The 22,866-nt window shown below is 45.9% G+C and overlaps 1 protein-coding gene across 3 annotated transcripts in view; it reads right to left on the reverse strand.

The window, feature by feature from the left end:
• Window positions 1-22,839, reverse strand: part of mdn1 (midasin AAA ATPase 1) — a 51,428-nt gene extending 28,589 nt beyond the window's left edge. For all 3 annotated transcript variants that reach the window (XM_034527580.1, XM_034527579.1, XM_034527578.1), the window contains exons 1-44: window positions 22,532-22,839; window positions 22,004-22,230; window positions 21,673-21,897; window positions 21,139-21,246; window positions 20,717-20,909; window positions 20,431-20,640; window positions 19,506-19,637; window positions 19,277-19,380; window positions 18,616-18,730; window positions 18,051-18,235; window positions 16,565-16,646; window positions 16,290-16,385; window positions 16,057-16,169; window positions 14,783-14,931; window positions 14,601-14,661; window positions 13,990-14,201; window positions 13,795-13,898; window positions 12,885-13,029; window positions 12,299-12,395; window positions 11,748-11,861; window positions 11,176-11,323; window positions 10,982-11,089; window positions 10,035-10,186; window positions 8,564-8,742; window positions 7,801-8,009; window positions 7,010-7,156; window positions 6,757-6,898; window positions 6,528-6,662; window positions 5,815-5,953; window positions 5,410-5,542; window positions 5,024-5,154; window positions 4,491-4,629; window positions 4,248-4,362; window positions 3,490-3,750; window positions 3,193-3,390; window positions 2,880-3,088; window positions 2,645-2,767; window positions 2,348-2,545; window positions 2,060-2,167; window positions 1,753-1,941; window positions 1,128-1,217; window positions 748-1,011; window positions 381-645; window positions 133-292 (exon numbers count right to left, since the gene is read on the reverse strand). In XM_034527580.1, the coding sequence (XP_034383471.1) occupies window positions 133-292; window positions 381-645; window positions 748-1,011; window positions 1,128-1,217; window positions 1,753-1,941; window positions 2,060-2,167; window positions 2,348-2,545; window positions 2,645-2,767; window positions 2,880-3,088; window positions 3,193-3,390; window positions 3,490-3,750; window positions 4,248-4,362; window positions 4,491-4,629; window positions 5,024-5,154; window positions 5,410-5,542; window positions 5,815-5,953; window positions 6,528-6,662; window positions 6,757-6,898; window positions 7,010-7,156; window positions 7,801-8,009; window positions 8,564-8,742; window positions 10,035-10,186; window positions 10,982-11,089; window positions 11,176-11,323; window positions 11,748-11,861; window positions 12,299-12,395; window positions 12,885-13,029; window positions 13,795-13,898; window positions 13,990-14,201; window positions 14,601-14,661; window positions 14,783-14,931; window positions 16,057-16,169; window positions 16,290-16,385; window positions 16,565-16,646; window positions 18,051-18,235; window positions 18,616-18,730; window positions 19,277-19,380; window positions 19,506-19,637; window positions 20,431-20,640; window positions 20,717-20,909; window positions 21,139-21,246; window positions 21,673-21,897; window positions 22,004-22,230; window positions 22,532-22,627 (6,710 nt within the window). In that variant the 5' untranslated portion in view covers window positions 22,628-22,839. The remainder of the gene's footprint in view (window positions 1-132; window positions 293-380; window positions 646-747; window positions 1,012-1,127; window positions 1,218-1,752; window positions 1,942-2,059; window positions 2,168-2,347; window positions 2,546-2,644; window positions 2,768-2,879; window positions 3,089-3,192; window positions 3,391-3,489; window positions 3,751-4,247; window positions 4,363-4,490; window positions 4,630-5,023; window positions 5,155-5,409; window positions 5,543-5,814; window positions 5,954-6,527; window positions 6,663-6,756; window positions 6,899-7,009; window positions 7,157-7,800; window positions 8,010-8,563; window positions 8,743-10,034; window positions 10,187-10,981; window positions 11,090-11,175; window positions 11,324-11,747; window positions 11,862-12,298; window positions 12,396-12,884; window positions 13,030-13,794; window positions 13,899-13,989; window positions 14,202-14,600; window positions 14,662-14,782; window positions 14,932-16,056; window positions 16,170-16,289; window positions 16,386-16,564; window positions 16,647-18,050; window positions 18,236-18,615; window positions 18,731-19,276; window positions 19,381-19,505; window positions 19,638-20,430; window positions 20,641-20,716; window positions 20,910-21,138; window positions 21,247-21,672; window positions 21,898-22,003; window positions 22,231-22,531) is intronic.
• Between the last annotated feature and the right edge of the window lie 27 nt (window positions 22,840-22,866).

A 22,866-nucleotide genomic window follows, 5' to 3' on the forward strand; every position in this document is an offset into this window, starting at 1 on the left:
TATTTCGAAATATTTTAACCTCCAAAAGTGTATTAGTTGCTGATCTTAGGATTTCTCTTCATCTACAGCTCGCGTCACAGTTTGGGCATAATGATTTTTTTGTAATTATATACAAATACTTCAATAGCTCACCTGCAGAAGTTGACATTGTCCATGAGCAGCCAGTCCCCAGCCTGCAGGGCCTGGACCAGCATACCGTCCAGCCACTCGAAGCCTCCGTTTGTCCAGCCGTCCTCCAGCTGAGCCAGACGCTCCTTCAGCAGCGTGAAGTCCATCTGCAGTTTGGACATGTCTGGAGGACGAACACAAGCGAGTTACAGCACATTCTTATACTTGCGAGACAACTAAACCAATTTTTTAGACTCTACTTGGCTATTTACCAGTGAACACTTTGAGCTTGGTGTTGAGCTTCTGCAGGAGGAGGATGATGACCTCCAGCTTGTTCAGGGCCTCCGAGCTGATGGTCCCCCCGGTTCTTTGCAGCCCTTCCTCCTTCAGCCAGTGGCAGAACAGACCCCACGTCTGCAGCAGGAACTCCGTGTCCTGGATGCCGACATCCAGCGACATCAGGCCACGCCTTATTACCATGGCGACTATGTGGTCCACGCTCTCCAGCACTTGTTGCCATGGCCGCATGATATCAACCTGGAATGAGAAAAAGAAAAAAAAAAGTGCAGTGACACGGTCGGATGCTTCAAGACAATAAAAAAGGCAGTGCGAGCCAGACACACGGGGGTTCCTGGTTACCTGTTCGAAGCCTCCCAGCAGCTCTGTGGTGTCCATGGCGCTGTTCATGGCCATGACCCTGAGGCGGTGTCCTGTCAGCAGCGCCAGCAGTCTCGCCAGGCTGGTCTTTCCGCTGGCCGTGGGGCCAACCAGTATGGTCATCCAGCCCATCTCCACACACTTCATCAGGGACTCCAGGGGCCGCAGCGCCTGGTGTGTGATGGACAGCAGGGGGTCCAAAGCCACAGGGGCTCCTCCGCTGCGCTGCAGGACGGAGAACCCCACCTACAGGGGCGACCCACGGGAGAAGAAATCCTCATCGTTTGTACAATTTAAAACATTCGCTTTGGGAAAAAAACAAACAAAAAAAAGTAGTAAGAGGTTCTGTAGTTTTGACAAACCTGCAAGTTGAGTGGAGTGATGTGGAACTGTCTGGAGCCGCTGTAAGGCTCAAAGTCCTCACCAAACACCTTCCTGAACACGGAGAGAACCTGTGTGGAAGAGGAGGGGCTTTACAGACTGGACAGTGGAGAAATACTTTCCATACGTCGGTAACGACACAAAGAAAGCCGAGGGTGGTCGCTAATTTGCTCAAATACAGGCTCTTAACGGACCACAAGAAGGATGTCCTTTTTTCTTTTTGTGTGAATCTACTCATGAATCTACTCATGCTTGCATAAAAATGTAATTACATAATATTAGACTGTATTTATTTATAATTGTATAAATGTACCCCTTAAAAGGACTCCCCTGTTTCCTTTCCCAAGAGCCGTACATGGCGTGCTCTCCCTAACGAAACAACTGTTTAAAAAACACATCCTCAATAACTTTCGGAGGTTTTGTAAAATACAAATCTTGTGTGAAAGCGCAACAGTAAGATCAATACAATAATTAAAAACTGAAATATGAGACTGAACTTAAGGAAACAACATTATCTGAATAGACATCAATCCTTGAACTTTATTATGATATACTAATAAAGTTTCTCGCGGACTCATGAGAGGTACCAATCAAAGAATATTGTACCTGAGCCTTGTCAGCCTCTGCTCTCATCCTGTCGGCATACACCAAGGCTACATGCTGGCCTGGGTTGAAGAATCCTGGGGACTGGTCGGCCTGCATCAGCTGACACCAGCGGAACATGTCCCGCAGGTTGAACTCCCAGGGGCTTCCTTTCTGACCCCACTGCCGCTCCACACACACCTCCTGGACAAGCTGTCGGACAGGACAAAAAAAAAGGGGTCCTGTGTCCAGACTCGCAGATTGTATTTTGTATCTCAGTTGGCAGAGCAGAGGCAGTCTCTCAATCAGCAGTCAGACAAGAAACGCTTACCTTGTTACTGAACTCCACCATTTTAGCAATGATTTCCTTCTCGATGCTGGTGAAAATGGCGTCTCCGATGAACTCCATGTCTTTGCTCGTGAGTTGGTCCACAAACACCTGGAGACACAAGGGTAAGTCAGATTTCCAGAAAGCGATTGCTTTGCTCAGTGATAACATTTTGTTTCCTGTTCAAGAGGTCTGGGAGGACGAAACCATTGCATTGCAACACAAATATATGGGCTCCATTAAGGTGTAAGTGTATAAAAGGTTTGCACAATGCTCCCGACCGGCCCTCACCTGAGTGAATCTGTTGAGGAAGGATTTGGGCAGTCCTTTACGACCGCCACCTTGAGTGAAGGGGTTCTGGCAGCCAAAGATCTTGGTCTTCTCCTGCTGGACCTGGAAGCTCATCCCTAGTTCAGGGATGTAGATCTCTGCCCGGTGATCAAAGCAGGCGTTCAGACCCTCCAACACCGACTGAGAGGCCAGGTTCAGCTGTCAGTGTGAGGAACAAGCCAGTTTAATATTGCAGATTATATCAACGTCATCCGATTACAATTTGTCTTCGCCAGGCTCCAAGCCGTGTGACCTCACCTCGTCCAGGACAACCCAGTGGCCTGCCTTCAAAGCAGCCAAAAGGGGGCCGTCGCGCCACGCAAACTCTCCTCCCTTTCCTCCCTCCACAGGGAGATCAGTTCCAAACAAATCAGTCACATCCTGCCAGAGAGCACACATCATCAGCATCAGTTCATTTCTGAGCACAACTGGGGGAACTTCTGAGCATTATTCATGTTAAAAAAAAAAAAAAGAAAAAAAAAAGAAGTGTTACCGTTTGCTCTGACAAGTTGATTCTGACCAGTTTGTTGCCCGAAGCTTTTGCCAGCGCTGCCACCAGACTGGTTTTTCCCACACCAGGTGAGCCCTCCAGCAGCACGGGCCTCTGCAGCTTTAGCGCCCGCAGGAGCCTCTGGGCATTCACGGCGGTCGTGCCCGCTGCAATGGCGTAGTCTGACAGGTCACGGCTCTCAGTCTGAGGCCCTGGGTAACAGGAAAAAAAAGGAGTTGGACATTTTCTAGACGGATGTAGGCGGGGCATACGCCAGTAGATGTAGATGTAGCTGTAATGTACATGGACTTTGTACCTAAAGCAATGTAGAAGGGGTCAATGCCGAAGAAGTCTTCGCCCCACTGAGGTTCCCGCGACAGGCTGCTGTCATAGACTCTCAGGGCGTCCAGCATCTCTTGATCCAGCTTAATGATCTTACTCAGCCGCTGCTGCAGATAGCCCAGGCACAGACGGCGCGCCAAGATGGCGCTGTCCGCACAGGAGGCGGTGGTCCCTGCAAGAAAATGGATTCTCGGGTCACCTTTCTTAAAAACACATCATTTGGAAAGACAGAGTCTCGGTGGAACTAAAGGAAAACGAGCCGTCAGCTCACCGGAGCCGATGCCGTCGACGTAGACCAGACACGCGGCGTGGATGAAGGCGGTGACGGTGTCCAGTCGGAGGTTCCACTCCGCTTCCTCGTCCTCCTCCAGGGCCCCCATGGTCATGAAGCCGTCCTCGTCCCGTTCGCACACGGTGTTGAGGAAGTAGACCCACGACAGGATGTCTCGGACACTCAGAATGCAGCGGCGCCCGAAGTCCTGCTGGGTCAGCCACTCGATGAAGTCCAGCATCAGCTCGGCGATGTCGCCGCCTGCGTTTGAGAACAAAAGGAATCGCATGAGTAACCCTTTCGTTGATGTGGGTAACTGTTCTGGATAATTTGCTCTGAGATGCAGTTTGAGATGTAGTTAATGAGACTGAGGCCCTCTAGTTTAAAGCCTCCATTATGATGCATGAATTTAGAGAGACGCCAATGACTTTGAACTTTATGGCGGTGTTACCGATGCTCAGATTTTATGCCTCGTTGTTGAGCTTAGAATTCAATTGATATCAACTGCCAAATAGCTTAGTATTCCATAACCAAAAACATTCAATGTCTATTATGATGAAAACAGATTTAAGTACCGCCATTATTTTTGCATGATCCAATGCAGGCCCAACAACATCTATAATTATGATGCACCAATGATGTAATAATGGTTATGTACAAGTTTGTGGACTATTTCAGTTGTATTTGGAACATGCAAGTATATATATATATAAACAAAACAAAAAACAAACTGTAACTGTGTCTCCGAGCTAGTTTACCATCGAGTGTAAGGCCGGCGCGCAGGTTGTGTTGGATGATCTGAACCAGGTCACCGCGGCTGTTGCTCTGCGGACACCAGATCTCTGTGAACCGGTTCCTGAGGGCAGGAGAGAGCTGTTGGAAAACAGACACGCAAAAAGAAAAAGAAAGGTCAGACTTCGTACAGTTCGGGTTGGTTAAACCACGAAGGACAAACATTCTACCGTGAGCAGTTCTGCTGCTACTGTTTTTTTTAAATCTACCTCCTTCTTGCCAAAGTCTCCTCCGGGATTCATGGTGGCAACCAGACGGAAACCTGCGACCGCTCCGATCAGCTCCACGTCGTCGTTTTCCCCGCTGCCCTTCTCTGCCAGCACGAGGGACTTCTCCGTCTCTAGAACGCTGACGGGAAAACACAACACACGGTCATGTTATCCACCTGTATGCGGCCGTAAACGGGGTGCCAGGTGCTTTTATTAGATTTAAGCGGGTTTCCCTCATGAGGACGGATCCACCATCACGTGTGAACTGGATGGCTGAGATATGTCATTCAACAAAAACTACACACGATAATACAGTTTCTAAATGTCTTCTACTAAAGCTACCTCCGTATAGCACATTTATTTTCTATTGTGAAAGTACTGTTCATCAGAGCAGATCCCAGGACTGGATAACTCTCGAGTCCCATATAAATAATAATTACTTGAAAGTCTCATCCTGGAGGAATTTAAACCTCTGTGTGTGTGGTTGTTACTGGTGTTGTTTGTTGTGGTTGTGTGTGTGTGTGTGTGTCTACCTGTTGAGTCTCTCAAGCACCGAGTCGTCTGCCAGGGAGATCTCATCCATGAGAAATACTCCTCCCTCCTTCATGGCCCGCACCAAGGGGCCGTCATGCCACTGAAACAGCCTGCAGTCCTCCCCATCCGTCTACACACGCACAAGGATATTTTATAGATTTGCCTTTTCATCATGACTCGAATCAACTTCAGGTTGAGACATAAATGCAATATGGAATTTAACTAACGTAAATTAGATATATTCTTGCTAAATTCTATATGATTTCAATGATATTGTGTTTCAACTCGCATGAAAACCAGTTTCAGGAATAATAAGATGATTTTGTTATGCATCTTGCGCTCTCGCTGCCGTTTACATTTCCACCCAGCGCCGCCTCGTCAGTACCTGATGCGTGTGCCGGACGGGTCGCAGGCCTCCCAGGAAGTCAGACGTCTCCATGTGGAGGTGACAGTTGACTGCGAAAAACTTCTGTCCAGCCAAGGCAGCAAACAGCTGGCAGATTGTAGTCTTTCCGCATCTGGGGAAGGAAAAGGAAGAAAGAAAAATGTGAGCAAGATTAAAATAGTCGCACATGCAGCAAGTTAACAGGCAACAGGTGGCACTAGAGAAAAAGGTCAATAGACGACCAGTGTTCTAAGAACCCAAAGTTTTGGATCCACGAATGTATAAATGTACAAAATCTGATCTTGATCCGTCCAGTTGGGACAACCGTGGCATCCCCGGAGCCATGGCTGAAAATTGCAGCGTCCATTTTACTCTGATCCTCTCATAGACAGATTCAAATCTCACCCAGTGTCCCCTACAAGCAGGACAGACTCGCCGAATCGAAGCGCCCGTCCGACCAACACTGCCAGCCTTCTCATGCTGTACGTCCACACCACATGGCGAAACTCCTCCGGGACTCCGGCGATGCTGTCGATGAAGGGGCCTGCCAATCAGAACGAAGAGCCAACATGAGACGAGCTAGATGGCGCCATTCTTTCATCAGACTTTTCAATTGAATAATTTACTGTAAGTCTACAGCGACACTTTCTTTTTACCCTTTAAATGGACATTTGAAAGATTTTACAAGCAACCTAAAGAAATATGGAGTTTGACAGACAGTCTTCCTCTCAATTTACTTTTGTGTTAAAATCAGGAATGGCGCTTTTTTTATTTCTTATCAATTTAACTTTTAACTTAAGGAAGACCGACTTCAATTTTCATATGTTTCATGGTCTCACATCGATTTCCCACTCTGATAAATTAGTCAGTAGAGACATTTTGAACGCGACAACATCCTGCATTATTGAGCCAAACTTTTAATAGTGTTCTGGAGAAGATTTTGTTAGGAAAGCAATGTTTACATCAAGCCTGTTGTTGCCTTACACATAAAGATAATCCCAGTCACTTCCCCACTGCTTATTAATTAAAGAGGGGTAGTGGACCAGTACTCTATAGAAGCCAATACCAAAGCCCAGGTATTATTATAAGTCAGATCTGTGTTTTTATGTTGCACTTACTGAACTGGCTGGTGACCTGCTTTTGGGAGAACAGGTTTTCGGGGTTCACTCTCCTCTTGAAGTGCTTCTCCAGGATCGACAGGATGGTTGCCTCTTCCTCCGGCTTCCTCACGCGCCCTGCCAGCAGCATGTACCCTGAAGAAGACGATGACAAAAACGATATTGAAGGATTCCGATGGAACACTGGTGTCGGTTAGCGACTTCACAGACACGTCTGTCGGAGCCTCACCGTCATCGGCAAGATGCTGCAGCCAGTCCTGACAGGTGTCCGTCTGCTCCTCCAGCCTGTAGCGGTCGGCCCAGCGGAACAGATCTCTGAGGGTGATGAAGCCATGTTTCCCCGCAAACACAGAAGATATTCTGCGTAAGGACTGATTGGGGGGGTCGGGGAAGTTAAAATAACCCACAACAGGTACATAATACAAAGAGATACGCAGGGTACACAGTCAGGACTACAACATACAAGAGTGTATAAATGTTACCTGGAGGTCTTGCATGACCATGACCAGCTTGGTGCAGTAGGATGGAGGCAGGCTGCATCTCTGGTGGAGGATGGTCTCCAGCTCTCCACTGGGCAGCTCATCAAAGTGCAGCTCCACGAAGCGGTTCCTGAAAGCCCTGGAGAGCACCTGGAGATCAGACAGAAAAAAGATTACTCAAGAGAAGTGGATGGAGTTTATTAGATACAGCGCGATCCCAGAGAACACTATCATTTTGTAGTCTACCGGACATTTTTGTACCGTGAACTTCCTTCTCTCTGCAAACCATGTGATTTATATTTTATACTCACCCAGAAAAGGCTGATGGTGCAACACAGATAGTCATAATAGCCGGTGTCTTCCCTTGAAAAAGGTGAACACTTCTTTTGGCTAACGGCACAGGACGCCAAAACCGAGATTTGAAATATTTTAACATTTTAAATGTTGATGCGATAGCGCCAAAGGAGCCAGACCAGCAGTGTATTTTAAAATGCAGTCCGTCCATTGGGTGGTGTGCTAATATTTTTTTAAATAAATTATTAATACGGTTTTTCACGTCCTTAAGATTTTAACGTGTCATTGTGCATAAAAACTTAAAAGTGCCTCAAGATACAATGGATGAGTCACCAAGGAATTAGAGTTCATCCGCATCAAATTTCCTGGCAATCTTGCCAAGTCGTTATCGAGATCTCTCGACCTGAACCTACGAGTTTGAGCAAAGGGAATCTAGCAGGTGACCTCGCTGTAGCCATGCCACCTGACCATTCCCTCTCGGACTGAACGAGTGGGGATACCTTTCTACCGCCGTAGAGACCAGGGGGATTCTGGGTGGAAAACAGCAGGAATCTGGGGTGAGCCTTGATGACTTCCTGTGTCTCGGCCACAAAGAGCTCCCGGTTGTCGTCGAGCAGCCTGTTGAGAGCCTCCAGGACGTCAGTGGGGGCGAGGTTCAGCTCATCCAGGATGATCCAGTAGCCCTTCCTCATGGCGTCTATCAGAACACCTGCGGCAGATAGACAAGCAATTGACTAACGTCTGTGGAGAACAATGGTCGACATATCCTCTGTTATGGTCAGAAACGTGATTACTGACCTTATAAATATGAGTATGACTAAGAAATTGAAAAGAAATTGCATTTCTGGTCCAGATATTCCCAGACAAAAATACTGAGGACATGACCTCCTGACCAGTGCAGCCCATTGACGTGTTGTTGTGTTTTTCACATGCATGTGATATAACATGCTCGCAACTACTGGAGGCAAAATAGCATGCCATTATAAATATAGATATACCTGATGGTTGCACTTGTTTGTTCTTTTGGATTTGACTTTTGTAATAATTAGGGATGCACCGGATAATAACGGATACTATTTGAGTCGATATTGGAACGATATCAGATATCGGTATCAGTGCATATCTAGCAATAATATTTTTCCTTCTTAAATAAAAAATATTCTTGTTGTTACTCTCGACAGTGCTTTGGATTTAAACCGCTGTCACCTAGACATAGAAGTCTCAGATACTGTGGAATGTCCTTGTAAATGAGCATATTCGTACCCTCTTTGAACACCAGCTTGCCCTTGTCGTCTGACGAGTAGCAGCCGATGTACTCCTGGATGTCGGTGTGCTCGTGGTTGTTGATTCTCACACACTGGTTCCCCGTGGATGCAGCCAGCCAGCGGATCAGGCTGGTCTTCCCCACTGATGTCTCCCCCTGGATCAGCACCGGGTGAGTCCTGCGAGGGTCAACCACAGACAGAGAGCGGGAGACTTGTCAATGGGCACAACGTAGAGCGATGTTGTGGGGCAAATATATACCTGAAGGGCTATTGAGCGGTGAGGAGGGCAACAACAAAGCCAGAACACTTCTTCACACATGACAGACGACAGGGTGTTTTCACATTCCATAGTTCAAGATATTTTGTTTGCGACACTGGAGTCATCTAGAATGATTAAATAATTCATGCCATAAAGCTGCGCTAACAATATTGTAATTATAACACCTCCTATTAACGACAAAATCAGGTAATGCAGCTTTGACTAAAAGAAGGTTATTTTGTGTTTAGTCATTATGACTACTGCAACAAACTTTAGGCCAAAAAAAACCTTTGCATTAATAAATGTACTCCATGTAATCAAAACCTCGACCCCTTACTTAAATGAAATGTTACTTATTGACACAATGTGAACTTGATTGCACTTTATGGCAATAATATGTTTGTGGCAGCGGGGTGTGGCTAGGCTCAGCTGCAGAGTGGGTGGAGCGGGGGTGTGGTTCAGGGAACGGTGTCGTGATGTGTAAATGAGCCTCAGCTGGGATCAATTGTGTGTGTGTGTGTGTGTGTGTGTGTGTGTGTGTGTGTGTGTGTGTTTTGTGTTCCATATAAGAACAGGAGTAGCTGGAGAGGAGGAAGAGCGGGTAGCGGATGCCCGGATCGTTCGCTACCAGAAGCGTGACAAATAAACAAATAAAACCTGTTACTGCCCTCACGATTGTGTGTGTTACCCTCTTTGGTGCCTGCCCGAGACCCAAACCTGTCACAATGTTGATATATGATGTACTTTGAGTACATTTGCTCTCAGTGTTTTACATGATTTGGTCCGATCATTTCCATTAAAGGCCAAATCTAACGCTGCACCATGGAATGATATTTTGCACAAAGCCAGCTGCATTAAAGTAACGGTTCTCCAAGTTTGCCCTGACCTCAAACCTCAGCCCACACCTCTGGGATGAACTGGATCCTTAAAACATCCACGTTGAATCTGATGCTTTAACTGAAAACTCTATACCAATATTTAGTTCAGGAGGTTGGCTGTCCTCAACACAAGCCATACAAGGCTTCCTGCCCAGCCGATCACTGACCGCAAAGGGCGGAATTCAGTCCCATCACATTTTTGTCCTGATGCATCCTTTACCAAGAGCCAGAACTAGCTCCGACAAAATGAATGTCTGGATATTTATAGATTAACCGATTGATTTGGGGGAAGTCATGGGCATAGGGGCCAAGCTGGGCAACAGTTTTCCTACCCTGCAGACACCACTCTGGCGAGGTCGCGGAGGTTGAGTTTGACTGAGGCGGTGAGGATGTAACTGGGGTCCGTGGCCGGCTCCATCTCCCCCTGGGACACCCAGTAGCCCTCCACCTCCACGCAGGGACGGTCTAAGGGAGCCGGGATGGGCTGCAGCAAACAAAGAAAAATTAGTTTTTCGGCCGTTCCTAAATATCCTGGTTTAGATAAAAGGTTGGACTTTTAAAAAAAAAAAAAGAAAACTACTTTTTAGTGATACTGAAACAATGCTGCTCAACCCCATCTGAGACAAACCTGAAATAGTAACACGTTTTGTCCTAAACCCTTCGGTCAAGTCCATTGTTGATCTATAAAATTCAATCTTATAGTTATCATCTAACCTTTGATTTGGAAAAGGAAAAAGGCCACTAAAAATGTATTACCAAAAAAACATATATACATACATTTAAAATATATATATCTCACAAAACAATCACCACAACGGGTTCATATAGTTGTCAATTCTCATCTAGCAGAGTAAAGGAAACATGTACACTGTATGCAGACGTTTCTGTAACAATGATAATTTCTTTTAATATTTTACATATTGTAGGCTAGGCCTATATTTATTTATTTCACTTGAAAATGGATTCAAGTTCTTAATCAAAAAGAAAAGACTTATTCGTCAAGTATTGAAGTATACAAAAATATGTGGTCACTTCGTATAGACTATATATTTATTGAATTACCAGAAATCGTGCTTAGATAGATAAATAGATAGCTAGATAGATAATTATCGAGATATGAAATGAACAAAATATCAAGATAAAACATTTTGGCCACCCTCCGGTGTCCAAACATCTCTATCCATTAACTTCTATTTTATCACATACAGAAGGTCGATATTTTCAAAGCTCAAATACAATACTTAAAAATAATAATAATGTAGCTCTCAGAACTCCTTACATGCTTGAGACACTTGGTTTTCCCCATCAGGATGTGCTGACACACCAGCTTCTGGACCACTGGGTGGGAACTTCTGTCCAGCTGAGTCAGGAAGCTCAGGCAGAAACCCTGCCAACAGGAATCAGGGAGACCGTTTACTCAGAATACTTGCAGGTGACGGGGATGGAAACAACTTGGGTTTCCTAGCCTCCTACCTCGTAGAGCGAGCGCTGCACACTGTGGCAGGGGTTTGTTGCCACAAACTTCAGTGCCCTGCACAGGGTACGCAGGCTGTAGTGAGGTCTGTGGCCCGTCCCGTCCACCAGATGAGAGTTGGCCTCCTTTCGTACCGACAGGTAAAAGCTGCGAATGAAACACAATCGAGGAGTAAATCAGCTTGAGCTTAGAGTGGGATTTTGAAGAAGAAAAAAGCAACAAAATAGGCATGAAGAGGAAGAAGGAGTGAGAGTTTGTTAAGATGAGGACTGGCATGTGCTTTTTTTGTAACTAAGTGTCCCCAGAAACCTGCACTGTTGGAACTGGAGTTACCTTAAAAAGAAGCTTTATGACAGATAATGCATTTCCATCTTTATTACAAAGAGCCTCGTGCTTTACTTCTTTGGACTTACATTTTGATTCAATGAAAGTTCATACAGCTCAAAAAAGCTGTACAAATTGGAGTTTTTTTATTTTTATTTTTAGAATGGAATGAAAAGTTCTCCTTCAGCAGGGTCTCAAACAGCAGTTACTTTGATTTGACCTGCAGTGACATGACGTAAAAGCCAACCTTATGATGCCACCGATGACACTCCTGTGTGGATTCAAGCACTTGAGGTAGTCGGAAACCAGAATCCGCAGGTCTCCCTCGTTCTCCAGCTCCTCCACATACAGCTCAGTAAACCTGGGAGAAAGAGAGAGAGAGAGAGAGAGAGAGACAGACAGAGACAGAGAGAGAGGAGAGTAAGAGAGACAGAGACACACACACACGTCAAATCACTGTTAAGCAAAAACTATGGCAATCACTGCTCAAATGATCCCCGATAAGTAAGCTTGATTTTTTTTTTTTTAAAGGTTTCCGGAACTTTGTACTGTTCTTTGCAGATGATGGGGTTCTGTTGGCTCCTTCAGATCGTAGACTACAGTATGCACTGAGCCAGTATAAGTAAGTATATATATATATATATATATATATATGACGATTGGATAACCCTCCGTGGTAAAGATAAGGAATGGAATTGTTGATACGCTCTGTTATTTCAACAAACTAAAATGAAATAATACTTCAGTCTCGCGGGATGTTGAGACGTTCAGTTTGCCGTCACCTCTGCACACGCTCACCTGTTCCTGAGGCCCAGAGGCAGGTTTCTCTTCCCCACATCAGTAGCTGGGTTCATGCAGGCAAAGAGCCGGAAGTCTGGGTGACGGACCAGGGGCTCTGTGATAAAAAAATTAATGTTTTTAAAACATAACAATATTGGCAACAATGCCAGGAATATGAGAAAAATCCAATGCCGAATGGCATTGGATTTGATATATTTGACATATTTGATTCACAATGCCAAAATCTGGGCCCATCATTGTCATCCTTTGAGTGTCACATGTGTGAACTTCACATCAAGTCAATAAAAAGCAGATCTAGTTGATGATTGAGTGAATAATGGAGTGCTTTGGTGCTGGTAGAAATGCTGCGTTGCCCTAAAAAGCTGGAACAGGTTTTCATGCACTGATCAATTTTGAGATTTGGGGCTAATTTGCTTTCAAATGATGTCTTTCAGACTGGAGGAGAGAAAACATCCAAAATACACAGAGTCGCGTATTTCAGTACTTTGTCTATTTGCGTCAGTATATTTATAGTATAAGTTATTTGGATGTGGATATGGTGAACACATTTGAAACTGGATTCTGACATGACAGCGGTCCTCACCAGTGTCCCCGCGGTCCAGCAGCACCAGAGACCCGGCGCTGCCCTCCAGCAGTCCACTCAAACACTCCAGGGTCTCGGCCGCTGCCAGGTTGATCTCGTCCAGCAGGATCCAGTTGCCCTTCTTTACCGCCAGGGCTAATGTTCCCTACAGAGGAATACAAAGCTATTAGAGCTGCTCCGCCAAGGCTGTTTTTGGGGCTTTCTGCATTTATTTGACAGTACAGAGAGAGAGAGGTATGGTTATGCGGCATGCATCTTAATCATTAGGCTGGTATCCAGTTTGGAGAAACAGACAGGAGTACCAGCACGGAAGTAAAGCAATGGACTTCTGTGGACGGGGAGCAGCAGCCAAACATATCTTAGTCTCTTGAAGTGTACCCTACATTTAGAATCTTTTTGCCGGTTTACCTTGTCTGACCATTATCAATGACAAAGCAACCAGACTCCATTGAGAAAAAAAAAAAAAACAAAAAAAAAAAACTGTAATTCACATTGCAGACCCACAGGGGTTGCTGATCTACCGCCAACTTGCTGGTGAGTTAGTTTGATCTGTTACTGTGTGACTTTGGTATTTTTAAAAGAGTGAGTCGGGTTTCCCCAAAGTCACAGAGTAACACAAACAAACCAACTGACCGAAGGAAACTCCTGTGTTCTGGAAAGTCAAACAAACTGTTCATTTCCCTGTCTGACGCTAAGATAAATATAGCGCACACTGCCTAGACACTTAGGTGTCTAGCATAGGCTTTGCTGGTGCCCACCGTCCACAGTGCTGGCACTCATGTCTGTTTCCTCCGAAGTGGGGGTATGTCGACCATCTACTGTAGCAAATACGCCCTCATACAATCTCCCTTAAAAAGATACAAACTATTTCTTTAAGAAATCTCGTGTAACACCCAAACCACCCCTTTACCTCCACAAAGGCGAAGACCATGGCCGCCTCACAGGCTCGGATCTGCTGCTGGGTCTGGTTCAGCTTGGCGGCTAATGCCTCCCACGGCTCTTGCAGCAAGGCAGCTGCACAAACGCACACAAGGAACATTAGTCATTCATTGTGCTACATATACATTATTATTATTATTTATGTGTATTCTTTCCACTGCACTACCATTTGATTTCTCCTCCAGCTCCTTGGTGAGCGCCGACTTGCAGACGTGGTCCATGAGTTTGAGCAGGTCCTGCCAGCGCTTGCCCCTGAAGCAGGTCTGCACGTGACCCAGGAAGGTCAGGTTCTGCTTCCTTGAGTAAGTCTGGGAGAACAGGTCCTCGAAGGCCTCCCGCAGAGGGAGCAAAATCTGCTTGTGGTCCACTGGCTTGTAGCTGCATTGGATGGAAAAATAACATAATGATGCGCGTCGCAACCTCCGAGCGAGTTTGTTTGGAGACGCATTTATTTATACATTGACCAGGAACAGTGCACATTAAATCAGCATTTCAGTTTCCACCTGAGGGTTCATTTTCATCTGTAGTCTCTGATCAGATTGTTACAAATGACGGTCTTAATATTATCAATACAATTAACTCCATGCACCATTTTATGGAGATGGATTTTTGTTAGATGTTGCCCTTTTGTAAGAAGGCAAGCCTGTTGCAGCCCAAACTTGGAATAATCTATCAAAATGACAGATTTTGGGGGGATTCCACCAAGTGGTGAAATCTCTATGGAGATGGAAAAATGCTATGTTAGTGATATTAAGGACACATTTGTGTGCCACTCACCCTCCGAGCAGGTCGGCAGTGTCGCTCTGCTGGTTCATGTTCACAACCCGCAGCCTGTGTCCTGCATTGGAGAACACAATGGGGGATATTTGAATCAGGGATGGTCTTGTAAGCCACGTGAAGTCATTGATGGGCTGCTGCATTTATCCAAAGCTCTTGTGTAACCCCGAGGACATAGAGACCTGTGACTCTGGCCAGGTGTTGGACGGTCGAAGTCTTGCCGGTTCCCGTCTCTCCCACCAAGAGAACAGGCTCCCCTTTGGCGACGCACACGGCCAGTTGCTCCAGCAGCACGGCAGAGGGACGCGTGGCAGCAAATGTCTGGTTGTCCCTGTTCGTGGCAATGAAGAACACATTTAATGATTACACAGTCAGTGGCAGGCTTTGTATGGAGATGCTGTGGTCACTGTCCAGCCCCCCCTGACCCATAAAATGCAGACTACGGGAACAGGCTTGAAGGTTAAAATACCTTTTAAAAATCTGAAAAAGTAGATGAATATCTAGACGCCAGGGCTTCCATATTAATAATATTTTATTATTAATATACATTTTGATAATAATAGTTTTATCCTGTTATCTCACGATCGCAGGTTAAATATTTACTATAAAATGATTAATTAAAATCGTTGGCATAACCACACACCAGACTATGTAGAGATTTACACTGCAAATACTTGAAATAAATAGAATAGTGAAGAGATTTTTGATAAGGAATCATGTGACATTTTTCTCAAGATATTTCCTGACCAGAACATTTACAGTTGAAAGTGGAAGTTATCAGATAGTGGTTTATGTTTAAATACAGGGTAGCACACAGCTACCATTAGCCACCACACAAAAGTATGTGTTTTTTGGGGGGGTTTGACAACCTGGATAAAAAAAATATTATTATTCTATTTGGAATTTATTTAATGGACTATTTAATGGCATGGACAAATTAGTCCAAATTGATTGAGTGGTGGAAATGAAGGGCATTCATCAGAAAGGCCACTAAGACACCAAAGTTAACCCTGATGGATCTGCAAAGCTCCACAGCGGAGATTGATCTGTCCACAGGACCACTTTAAGCCGTACCCTCCACAGAGGTCTTTATGGAAGAGTGGCTAAATAGTTCTGGGGAGTGTACACCTTCAAGTGTGTACCTTCAACTGCGACAGGAAACAAACTGGCACACATCTGCGATGTTTGCGTTTGCGCCTGTGAAATGGTCCATAAAGTCACACGCAATGTTTGTTTTCAGTCTGAGCAAATTCATATTGTCTTTCGAGAATAATCAATGCGAATATTTGGGCACATCCTGATACAATTAGATCGATGGGTTTACCACAATCAATTCAATGTTTATTTGCTTTGCCAGCAGGGGGTCTGCTTAATTCTATCAGTAGGTGAAGGCTGGCACAGTGACCAGCCAATGCGCCGTAAACAAGGTCAAAGGTGGGTGGGATGTCCCACTTACACACTCAGCTGCACCGCTTCGGTCTGCTTTCGACAAAGCGTCACTCGGCCCACCGAGACCTCCAGCTCGGACACAGAGATACCGGGCTGATACATCTGGCAGAAGTGTTGGGCCTGGAATTACAATGAAGATAGTAAAAACAAAATCGGAAATTGATGGATTTAGTTTTTCCCCTCAGGTATGGGAAATGCCTCTCCCTCCAAAAAATGTTTTTTGCAATAGAGGCCGGTCACCTTCTCTTTGGAGATGTTGAGCTTGCTTCCGATGATCTCGGCCATTCGCAGTCGACTTTCAGGACGAGACAGCATGGCTGTGAAGCAGTCGAGAGCCTGGCAAAGAGAGGCACCCACCAACAAGGCATCCGTCAGTACATTACATCCCACAAAACACCACCGCTGGCGGCACCCAGCTTAATACAGACAAAGGCTGTTTTCTGCCAGCTGTGTGATAGAAAAGGTGTGTCATCTCTTTTATGTGCCTACGTTGTCAAGAGGTCGAAACCACTCACCTCTTGGAAGACATGTTGTGCCGTGGCCGATGAGGTGCCGTCAAAGTTAACGCTGATCCGCTCACACCATTTCAGTAAGTCCCTGTGGGATCACGGCAAAGGCGCATCAAGAAAACCATTTTTTATTTTTTTTAAAGGGCGCCATATTCAACATTAATGCTGTGAAAAAAAAACAAGACCCAGCGTCGCTGTGTCGGCCGGCAACAGGAGGCCTTCTTCAATAACGTGGACCCCAACGAGCAACACATACGAGCACCGCGGGCCCGAGCTGTGCAGTTAATTACATTGATCCATGAAAAGTATACATGTGCTATTGAAGTGCAAGGCATGGAAAACCACAGACACATTGATTAGACGGTTGAATCTTCGCTTGCATTGTTATGGGGGCGAAGTGAATGAAAGACTTGTCTGTCTCGATTGATGGCAGCTTGGCTACTTCAGAAGGGCGTTTTGTGCAGGATGTCCCGTGTGCAGGTTTGACCTGGAGAATCTGGGATTCCGGCCCACTTGTACAGAGGGCGGGCGGCCCAATCGATAATCCAGCGAGCGCAAGCAGCAGCTAGTGGAAAGCTAATTAAAGACTGCCGCTGCAGGCTGGCAGGCAGTTTTGATGATGTAAGTGCTGGTGCAGAGAGGCCAGACACTGTCTAACGCGAGGCTGTGCACGGCACGTGGCCCTACGTGACCTTTGCATCCGTCTGTGTGAATAACTCAAGTGAGACAATGTCAGTATCAGGGGTTACTGTTCTAGATTATAGGATGGCCTAAATGAAAAAAAGAAACACGGACGAGCTGCATTGTGGGAAACGAAGGACCGGGTGTACTAAGGACTTAAAGTCAGGATCTCTTCTCTTTCCATTTCTGCTGCACAGATATTTGATATGGCTATGTATTGTCCTACATAGCCAACTATCGAGATTGATTCATGAAAAAACAACAAAATAAAGAGAGACAAATTGTGAAACAATGGCAATACGTGTGGCAGCTGCACAGGTTGTTGTGAGGCGCTTTGCAGAAATAAAAATGTTGTATATTTATTTCGACTGTCTCGCAAAAACATGTGAACTGCTCTGATCGGACGGCCCAAAACGACGGCAGGATGGATCCGTCGCTCGCTACCGATTGGTTAGTGAGAGATAACAAAGCGAAAGGTCCGATAATTGGGTTTGAGTTTATCATTACAAAGATGTTTGGGTAGGAGGCTCAGAATAATGACGTTAGAGATTTCATTTCACGGTCTGCACCTTTATCTATTGGCCACCAAGGCATTACTACTGCATTTAATGTTTTAATAAAAGGTTCAAATGCAGCATTTTGTCAGTTGGTTTTTCTCATATACATAATTAATAAATAAATAAATAAATATATATATATATGACTGTAGTGTGTTCAGTGGGACACCTTTTCCTAAAATCACTATTTTGTCAAAACTGGCGACAAAGGAAAGCAAAAGGGAGAGCAGGGGGAGGGGTGAGCTGGGCCTCACCTCAGCGACAGGGCTCTCCCCTCCAGCGATGTGCTTCTGTCCTCAGACTTGAACTGCTGGCTGTCGTCAGAGGTCTGGAGGACGCTCGTGTCCGGGTCAGAGTGTCTCTCCCCGGTCAGCTGGCAGTAGATGTCCAGGAGGCGGTCCGACACCACCGTCAGCTTCGGATACCGGCTGATGAGCACCTACACGCAGAGAGAGGGGGAGTTGTAAGGTCGTCTCCTCAATCCGTAATCAAAACGTAGATAATAAAATACATGGGTATCAATTCATTGAATTGTTATTCATTATTAAAAACAACAAATCGGACACCAGCAACTCGTTTTCGGAAGTTGCGGACAATCAACTCATCATTTTGTGGTTATCCCTTTCGTTAAATGCCCGTGGCCTCTCTCCTCACCTCCTCTGCTTGCGTCTCTCGCAAGGACGCGGGACAGAGACATGAGGAGAAGAGGAGGCGGGGAAAGGAAGTGAGGCTGTACAAAACTGGGGGGCGTTGCTTATTTCAGGCCCAAAGACAAAACTCCCCTTTGGGACGGATACAGTTCATCTATCCAAAACTCACCTTCTTCAGCTCTTCCCGTGTCATGTTGCCCATTTGCAGCTTGGTCCAGTACTTGTCCAGCAGCGCCGCGTGGGAGTTCTGCGGTTTGTGCCAACTGCCGCCACTGAGGTACATCCTGCAAACGCACAAGCACACTCCATGTCATGAGTCATGACTGGCCACTGGATCGGCATACGGCGGCGTCAAAGTCGGCCGGGTTTGAACTGTCTCAAGTTCTCTTTTCCAATCGATCGCTCGGCTACTTCCGTCAACGTTTGCGCGGGCAGCTGAACGCCGTTGTCTATCAAAATGTAGGACACCAGGCCTCACGCAAGATCCTTTTCATACTCTTAGCCTAACCGTACATCGTGCAAGTGTCGCCAGTTGGATTCAACAGAATGTTCCTAACTGCAGAATATGGGTGGAACTTGCTGACTTCAGCTTAGCGATTGCTAACGAAAAGTGATTTTAGACGACATACATTGTTTGAAGCTGACTGAGACTGTAACGATGCAAAAAGATCAGAGAGGATACCCTCCAGGAGGATTTTGTTTTCACAGGAACACGCTCAGACAGTGAGACACCTCAATAAAAGGGGAACGATAATCAGGTTACCGCCAAAGATCATATCACTACAAGCTGCTGTTCCACAAGTACGTTTGACATGTAATGAAGTTCTTACCTTCTTGTTGCAAAGAACTGAAATCCAGGAGCAACATCGATGCAATCCTCCCGTCCCGGAATCATCAGTTTTTTATTCTCCATCAAAGGCAGGAGCACCGATATCTTAAAAAAGAAGTAGAAGGTTGTTGCAATGATGTGTCCACAACAAAAGGGGTCATCACATTAAGCTGTTATATTTAGAATCTACTGCATTGGTGCGAGTGCATTGTCAACAAGTCTGAACTCACCACGTCCAGAGGTGCGTGGTCGATGTCTTCCAAGAGGATCCACTGGCCTTTGGACACGGCATGTGTCAGCGTTCCCGGCTGCCACACAAACTTCCCTGGTATATCAGTACAGCGGTACATCCCGAGCAGCATCTGTGAACCAAATGAAAAACACAAAAGTTCAGCCCTGCATCGAATGTTAAAAGGGCACTCCGGAGATTTTGTATTGGAGTGTCCATAAAGTTTAAAGACAGACATGGGACATTTCTTTTTAAAAAAAAAAGAAAGAAAGAAAAAGAATGGTTAAACTGAAAGCAGCAGAGGCCGAGAGACACCGACTTTTAGTCCCTTGTATGGGCCAAGCTTACAAAAACACTGGATCCTACAATTCTCATAATGCAACTCTCTACCGTTTAAAAAGAATACGATAGTAGTATCAATACCGGTACCCTTAAAGTGATACCGATGGCAACAGAGTACTTAATTTAATGCGAATCGTGTGAATGGAAGCTCTGTGTGTGTGTGTGTGTGTGTGTGTGTGTGTGTGTGTGTGTGTCACACTGGCTCGCTAATCGCTGCCGCACTGCACAGCGCACATATATTGGTTAACGCCGTGTACAGAGGTTGTAGCTGCTGCGGCAGTGAGCCAATCACACGACGCATTAAAATCGAAGGCGCCTGGAGGGATTGGGATTTTTTCGAGAACAGGATCCAAAAAGGATATTGCAGGTGCCGTTTGACTGCCGACGTTTTGATACTACTTTGTCCTGGGTTATTTTGGACCATACTGTACTTCAATAGACCCTCTCTGTGTCCTAAATCCCCCCTTCTTCAAAACTCCACATTTCCTTCTGGTTCAATTGTTCAGCCTCAGTAAATGTGGAAATATATGTGGAAACTTGGTGGAGTGCCCCTTCAGGTTTAGACTGATTACATTCACTCTCACCTTGCTGTCAGTTTGATCTCCAAGCTGGACCTTCAGGATCTCTGTGGCTTTCGTATGTCCTGTGACAGCAGCCATGAACTCAACCAGGGCAGTTTTGCCACATCCGATAGGACCCTCGAGCAGCACGGGTTTCTGGGAAGCCACGGCCAATGCCAGTCTTCTCAGATTACGGCAGGTGGAGTCTACGAGCACCAGATCTTTGGGGTTCCTCTGCAAAACAAAACCAACATTTTTCAAAAAAGATCAACAGTGGACTATTTTATGCAACAAATCAAAGGGTACATACCAGTTCAGTCTGTCTCGGAACTATACGGGGTAGCACAACCCCACAGACTGCCACGACATTCTGGGAGAGGTCCTCTGATACCACATGGCCCCTGGTAAACTTATTAGCCTTCTCCTGGCGCCACATCACAGAGCCCTGATTGGCTAACACCAGGGCCTTTTCTACCTCTAGCTGTTGAGTTTCTTCCAAAGCTCTAATGAAAGATACAAAAAAAAAAAATAGTTATGATACTGGCATGATACTTCTGTTCTTTTATTGAAGTAAAATATTGTGCTCAGGGCTTGTAATTGTGCTCAGGGCTTGTGTATTAAGGAATCAGATCACTTCTTCCACCGCTGATTGAAACAAAAAATGACCCATAATAATCTGCCCTACATATGACAAGAGATATAAAAAACAAGGAAACACAAAAAGACACATACTTAATTTTCATGTGAAGGATCTCATCGCTTGACAGCACCTTTCTCAGAAAGATGGTTTTCTGATTGTCAGTCATGTGAGAGACCATCGCTAAACAATGGGCAGTGTACCTGTTGGAGACAAAGAGAGAAATACCGTATGTTTAATTTGTTAGGCGAAATAATGCAAACGAGTCGTGCCTTATACTTGATCTCTTCCACAACCTCCCTCCTTCCCAGGGATATAGTGGGACAGTCATATATTCAAACATGGAAGTGGTGAGCATCATCTGTGTATAAGATATAGTGCATAAGAGCTTAGAGCAATGTGATGGAAGTATACGATGGACCTTCCCATGCTCAATCATGACTGTAGCAGCAATTTTTAAAGGTTGATCTGATGCTAAATTAAACTATTTGTTATGAACCCAAAAGATTGTTTCCATTGTCGTTGTATTGATTTTAACCAATGAAACCAGCCGGGGCTGAAAGAATTTGTTACGTCGCACGGACGGCCCATGAAACCTCTTCTAGTGTAAAGAACAAGAGAGTACATACCCTCGAACCATGACATCGCTGGTGAGCAGCTGGGATACGCAGGGACTCCAGTCCCAGAGCATTCGAAACTTGGCACAGTCACTCTGGAGGAAACGCAGGGTGGCACCCATGAGGTCCCGCAGCTTCATCCTCCTGGGGCCGTACTGGACGGCCGATGACTCCTCGCTGGTGAAGAAGAGCCGCTGGAACACTGGCGGGGCGTCGTTGAAGTACCTCGCAGCGAACCTGGCGGAGAGAGGTGGGAGAATCGGTCAGAGGGGACACGGCTCGCGGAAACGATCGGACGATCTGTCGGGTGTCTGAGTGCCAGAGGGTCCCGGCTTCCACTCACGCCTGCGCATCGGGACTGACGCCAAGGAGCTTGCTGAGGGCCACACACAGGCGCTCATGGAGGTCATGGTTGATCCTGCCACCGGCTTTGACCCTCTCTGCATTGCGCTCCAGCAGGTCCAAAACCAGCGGGCGCAGGTGTCGAGCGATCAGCAGCGTGTAATCCTTCTCCAACAGCAGCTGGGCCACACACTCTAGAATACACTGCCTGTCCTGCTGGCTCCATATCTGAGGGGAGATTGTGCGGGATGGGGTCCCAATTGTCACATTGATGGCTGACAACAAAATTACACAAAGAAATTATGTTTTTTTTTCAAAAATATTGACATCCGGGGGATTAACAAGGCAGCAGAATAGTTTTAATGACTCAAAACACATTGAAAGTGTGTATTTTGTGGGGAGCCTACTGACGTGAGATGGGGAAGGTGACAGCACGCCGCACGCAGGACACGTTTCGAGTCCACGTGAATAGAAAACACTCTACATTTATTTTTTTATTCCGTACCACCCCGAAATATAAATGTCTTACCTGCTTGGACAGATATTGGCTCAGTTCGTTGTGACTTTTGGCAACATGTCTGCATATGGTGCCCAATGATGACAGGCTTAATTCTAAATTCTCCATCGTATCATTTGTCGCCTTCTGGCGGCGCGGACTTCAACGTAAAAACGAGCTCGCGCGTTCCACGAACAGTGTGTCCCGAGTGGCTGATATTAAACCAAACTACGAGCTACATTACGCGCGTGTCTGCCTAGGGTTGTATCACAACACACATGCATGTTCCCGTGTCTAGCGTTAAAATCCTGTCCACATGTGAGTGAAGCGCAAGTCCTTCCGGGTCGGGCCGGGGTTGGATTTTCCAC

This window comes from Cyclopterus lumpus, chromosome 24 (assembly GCF_009769545.1).
Source record: "Cyclopterus lumpus isolate fCycLum1 chromosome 24, fCycLum1.pri, whole genome shotgun sequence".
In the NCBI taxonomy this organism is placed as follows: Eukaryota; Metazoa; Chordata; class Actinopteri; order Perciformes; family Cyclopteridae; genus Cyclopterus; species Cyclopterus lumpus.